General features: G+C 37.2%; 1 protein-coding gene across 1 annotated transcript; it reads left to right on the top strand.

The window, feature by feature from the left end:
* Positions 1-313: 313 nt before the first annotated feature.
* On the top strand, positions 314-1,884 carry LOC130735670 (uncharacterized). The gene is made up of 2 exons (XM_057587584.1): positions 314-572; positions 1,645-1,884. The coding sequence occupies exons 1-2, from the start codon at positions 354-356 to the stop codon at positions 1,873-1,875; spliced, it is 450 nt and encodes a 149-aa protein (XP_057443567.1). The 5' UTR covers positions 314-353; the 3' UTR covers positions 1,876-1,884.
* The last annotated feature ends 4,278 nt before the right edge of the window (positions 1,885-6,162 follow it).

Here is a 6,162-nt window from a genome sequence, read left to right as displayed (position 1 = left end):
TTTATCTGAAGCTCTGGCCCTATTGGCAAAGAAATTTAATAGAGCTCTGAGGAAGATTGATAGAAGAAACAGGTCAAATGTCCAGGACATTAAGACTGACAATTTCAAGCCCTTACAATTTCCTATTAATAAGTATATTCTAGTATATACTACGAAGCAACTTAACATCCCTATAGTATTGTAATCCCCTCCCTTCCCCAAACAAAACAAATAAAACAATAAAAATTCAAAATAAAAAACAAAATAATGCATGGACCATATCGACAACATCCCACATATATATGGCTTAAGTATATAAGAAGAGGAGATCATAACTCGTATTTTTCTTCAGAAGTTGTAGAGAGTAGCTAGGCATGGAAAGCTTGGATCGAAGGCTGGTCTCAACTTGGTCCCATAATCATTCCTCGGTACCCCTATCTTATGTTCAACCCCTGGAAAGCAGGCCTAGCTCTAAGGTCACTAACCTTAATTCACGTAAGACAATTCCTGTGATTGATCTTGGAGGACACAATGATCGAGCTCATACCACAAAACAGATTCTAAAAGCCTCCGAAGACTATGGTTTTTTCCAGGTAATAACATGTTTTGATCAATTTATTTTTCCTTGGTAATATTGTGTTCAAACTACATACAAAAGCTTTTTATCAAAATCCATATAACTATATGGTACACAGGTGATCAACCATGGAGTTTCCAAGGATTTAATGGACGAAGCGTTGAACATTTTTAAAGAATTCCACGCCATGCCTCCCAAGGAGAAGGTAAAGGAATGCTTTAAGGACCCAAATGGAAAGTGCAAGCTCTATACAAGTAGTGAGAATTATAATATAGATGCGGTTCAATATTAGAAGGACACATTATCACACCCTTGTCCTCCATCAGGGGATCGCATGAAGTATTGGCCTGAGAAACCAACCAAATACTGGTTAGTTTCTTGTTTTTTTAGCCTTGTTAAGACTTAATTAAGGTTATTCCTTCACGTGGTATTCTTAATTATTCTGAGCAAAAGAAACGGCGGTCAAATAAATCTAATCTTGAATTTAATTTTGATTATTTATTCATTGGTTTTTTTAATATTTAATCAAAATTTAAAGTTTTCAAAACATATCAAATAATATGAGTTCTTTATAAATTATTAATCAAAAATATTTTCTTTGCAATATTTTGAAAAAATTGAATGAATGTTCTAAATTTTATTTATGAAAAAATCAATTATTTTTCTAAATGAAAGTTATAATTTTCCTAAACGACCCCTAATTTTGAAAACTGTTAGAATTAACTGTTTTTCAGTTTCTGAAACAAACTCCAATATAAGGAGTCATTTGGCCTCAGATTTGATATACAGAAAACAAAACAGACATTTTCTCTACATTCCTGATATGTTCATTATTGCCAGAAACAGATTGTTCTTCAAGAATTACCCAACAAGGATTTCGTGAACCCAGGCAAGAATAGGGTCGAAATACTTTGTTCAGAAAGTGAACGAACACGATTCTTTGAAGTTATCCAGGATTATCATACCCAAATTTCCAACAACTTTGAGTATTAAGTATTTACCTTCTTCATTGTAAGCATTGATCAATTAATTTCAAGGATTATATTTTTTAGTGATTCTCTTAATTTGTCTATAATTAATTAATTCAGATCATCAGTAATGGAAGGCTGGTTGGTGCGGAACACCGGGTTGTGACGAATTTGACGATGGCGCGCACAAGTGTTGCCTATTTCATCTATCCATCAATGGAAAGCATCATAGAACCTGCACAATGTTTGATGAATGAAACTACTCTGCCAGTGTACAAATCCATGACATTTGGAGAGTTTCGTAGAAAGTTCTTTGAGAAGGGCCCCAAGATCGAAGAAGAATTGCAGTAAGGTTAAAGGAGTGATACATATATATATGAATATGATATAAGTTGAGCATAGTTAACAAGTCTCTGTTATTTTGTTTTTTTTTTTTCGATGGAAGAGCTAGGCCTCAGAAAAGGGGAAAAAAAAACACTACACACCGTACTCAAAAGACCAAGAGGATAAATCCAGCTGTTTTTTTTAGGCTAAAAAGCACTTTTGGCCCCTGATGTTTCAAGTTTGTGCAAATTCTGCCCCTACTCTATTTTTGTCGATGTTTCTACCCCTCATGTTTTCAAACAGTGCATCGTCTACCTCTTATGTTTTCAAACAGTGCATCGTCTACCCCTGACGGAGGGGTAGACAGTGCACTGTTTGAAAACATGAGGGGTAGAAACATCGACAAAAATAGATAGGGGCAGAATTTGCACAAACTTGAAACATCAGGGGCCAAAAATGTTTTTTAGCCTATTTTTTAAATGAGCATAGTTGTCATGAACTAGAAAAGTCCAAACCAAGATAAACTATTATTAAGTTTTATTTTTAATAATAATATTCCCTCTCACGTAGGGCTGAAGTGATTTGTTTACAATATGTATTGTGCTTTCATTGCAAAAATATGAGAAAATAAGAAGTACCATATGTTGAAGGAAAATTCTAAAAATACACTAACATGAGGTTGTTGTAATTTAAGTAGAAGTTTGGAGTTCAAGTCCCTACCCTGGCTACCCATAAGCTTTTTATAAATTTATTAATCTTAATTTGAAACTGCCTTCCAAAAAAAAAAAATCTTAATTTGAAACTAAAAGACAACTGTTTGGAATACCATTAGATTTTAATTTTTTTAATTGGATTGTGCAACTTTCAGTGATGCTTGGCCCAAATTCTTGGGCCAGATCCTTTTGGAATAATCCCTAACTTGGACATGTGATCCATTGGAAGAGCCATGATCCCTTCAATTTTTTCAGCATATAATTTTCCACCGACACAGATTGAGCAAGTCAGAGTCAAAGAGGCCTTAGGTTTTTTAGTGTAACGAGGGGATCAAGTCAACCTGAGCCTCTGAATTTGCACGCATTCAAATACAGACTTCCATGAATTCATTATTCTGATTTGCAACAATCATTTATAAGCTCAATAAATCACCTTAAGAGCAGAGAATTTTTGTCACTAATCATGTGATTAGGTAGGTTAGGAAGCATCTTATGCACGTGCTAACAATCTTAGACGAATTAATAAAACACCATAGATGTACTACTAATATTACTTTAATGATGTATTATTTGTAGGATGCAGGATTTGATGAATAACATAATATTCCTTTTTCTCTTCCAAAATGATGCTGTCGCATTGTGCATCAATAGTGGGGTTCATGTTAATTATTCCCACATATTTCTTTTGGACAATTGAGTAGTTTATTTACAATCAAGCTAGACTTTTCTTTATGATGTAAAAGTAATACATTAATAATGAAAATTGAGCAGGGTGTATATAGATTAGTAAAATTGTTTAATTAAGCTATAGCTAGTTTAAAATTTGAGTTGCACGTATGATATATTTGGGGCCGTAGCTCATAGAAACATATACTGAATCAAACCTTATTGATTAATAATGAATTCTAACGATCGAGTTGCCGTACTCATAATTGCAACAAGTCTTTCATATTTTGTAAGCCTAAAAATTTCTCAACCAATATTGTCATGATCAGGATCCAACTTAGGATGAGAAGGGGTTAAAGGGGATGAATGGGGTGAAAGATTTTAAAAGGGATTGAATTGTAAGATTCTACTAAATAGTAAAAGAATATTTAGTGTATGTTGAAAATTTCACTGAAAATAAAAATAACCTGATTTACGCAAAGGTCGAGGATTGGGCTCAAGCGGGTCTCTTTTGAGGCCCAAAACTAAGAGCTCACAATTTCCAAAACTTATTTGGTCGTAGTATATCGGATCAAGATCAAACAATTGCAAACACACATCAAAATAATCAAATTCTACTTAGGATGGTGGTCTGATATGGACGAACCTAGTCGGAATGTAATTGGGCTAATCAATATTCTGTACTTAATGGGCCGGGTCACCCATGGTCCTTCCGGATCAAAACTTCACTATAAATAAAGGACCGCCCAAGCGGCAGGAATCCTATCATTTCACGCATTTTCATTTACTTTGTTTACTTCGCTTGCTCTCAAACTGGTTAGCCTTTAGTCTGTGGTTCTATACCGGAACATTGGCGCCCACCGTGGGGCCGAAGGATACTTTCCTAGGCTTCAATTTTCACCGCGATGGTGACTCGATCCGGGGCGAACGGAGAGAGGAATCACGTTCAACAAAATGATGTTCCTCCTGATGCTCTTCAACGGATCATGGACGATCTCAATGAACTTCGTCAACATAATCAACAGTTACAAAATCAACTCACTGATCTCAATCAGACTCAGGGTTTACGAGAGGGCGATCGAAGAATGGCTGAGACGGTGGTGGACTTTCAACCTTTCACAGAAGAAATAGCGAATACTGCCGTCCCAGACAATTTGAAGACGTTAAAGCTTGATTCTTATTATGGTGATTCAGATCCGAAGGACCATTTAGTGTATTTCAACACGAAAATGGTCATTGTAGGCGCATCAGATGCATTAAAGTGCAAAATGTTACCATCAACTTTCAAGAAGTCAGCGATGATTTGGTTCACGACTCTGCCGTCAAGGTCAATTGTCAATTTCACGGAATTATCCACAAAATTCTTGTCTCAGTTTTCTACCAGTCGTGCACAAAAAGTAACTCCGGCGACATTATTCAATGTTCGTCAAGGGCCGAATGAGACTTTGCAGTCTTACATGGGGCGTTTCAATCGATTATCTGTTCATTTGGAGGATAAAATGCCGGAAATTTGTATTGCAGATTTTGAATTGGGCTTGAAGTCGGGTGGTTTGAACAGTAATTTAAGTAGAAAACCTGTGGAAACAATGGCGCATTTACGCGAAAGAGTACAAGGATACATCAGGGAGGAGCAAAGCGATCAGATAAAGAACAACCGCCCGAATGCAGCGGTTACAGGGCAGAAGCAGCAGTTTGAGGTGAAGAGGGGAGCGGTTGCAGATCAATATTCGAAGGGATGGACCGAACGTGGCAACGCAGGGTATAACAATCGCAACCGTTATAATGGTCGTTTTGATAACCGTTCTAATTTTAAAAATCGTGTTCAGCCGTATGAGATGCGTAGGCCAGGACATTCAATGACGTGGACCCGTAATCAAAGGGATCGTACAGTGCCGTTGGCGGTTAATTTGACCGAAGCTTTACACGCATGTTTGGAGGCGAATGTTATTCGTTTTCCACGGCAGCCCAAACCGTCAACGGGTTATGTGGATAAAAAGAAATTGTGTGAATATCATAGGATCTCGGGACATAATACTGATGATTGTTTTACCTTGAAGAAGGAGATCGATAAATTGATAAAGGCTGGGTGTATGAAACAGCTTGAAGGGCAGATGGAAAAGATGTTTGTTCATGATGAAGCAGAAACTTCAACGAGGCGAACCGAAGATGGAAAAGAGATTGAGAATGACGGACAAAACAGACAATCCGAAGGGAAAGCGAAAGGGCGGATTTATTCTATTTTTGGTGGATTTCGCGATGGCGGAATGACTAACTCAGCTCGTAAGAGGTACGTTCATTCTATTAATGCTGTTTACTCTAACGATTGGGGAAGTTGGGCAAACAATCAACCCGATATAACGTTTACTGTGCGAGATTTTGAGGGAGTACAACCTCACGAAGACGATCCAATTGTTGTAATGCTGAGGATTGTTGATTATGAAATTGAGAGGGTACTTCTGGATCAAGGAAGTTCGGCGGATTTGATTTATGGTGACGCTTTTGAAAATTTGGGGCTAAATGAATCTGATTTGTTGCCTTATGATGGTTCTTTGGTGGGTTTTTCTGGAGAAAAAGTATTTGTGCGAGGATATGTGGAATTGAAGACTGTCTTTGGAGAAGGGAAGAATGCGGAGACATTTGCCATTAAGTTTTTGGTAGTAAAGTGTACTTCGCCGTACAATGTACTCATTGGGAGGCCATCACTAAACAGATTGGGAGCGATCATTTCTACAAGACATTTAACGGCGAAGTATCCATTGAGCAAAGGAGGAGTTGGAATTTTAAAGGCTGATCAAATGGTTGCTCGAAAGTGTTATTCAGAAAGTTTTAAGCAGTATGGGCACATGGGTAAGAAAGCAGTGAAAGAGGGGCATCGAGTCTATGAGGTGGATTTAGAACAGTCAGAAATTATTTTGGATCCTCGAGAAGGATTCAG

Source organism: Lotus japonicus, chromosome 2 (assembly GCF_012489685.1).
Source record: "Lotus japonicus ecotype B-129 chromosome 2, LjGifu_v1.2".
Lineage (NCBI taxonomy): Eukaryota > Viridiplantae > Streptophyta > Magnoliopsida > Fabales > Fabaceae > Lotus > Lotus japonicus.
Note: the sequence above shows the minus strand (reverse complement) of the source record. Positions and strands in the feature narration are given on the sequence as shown.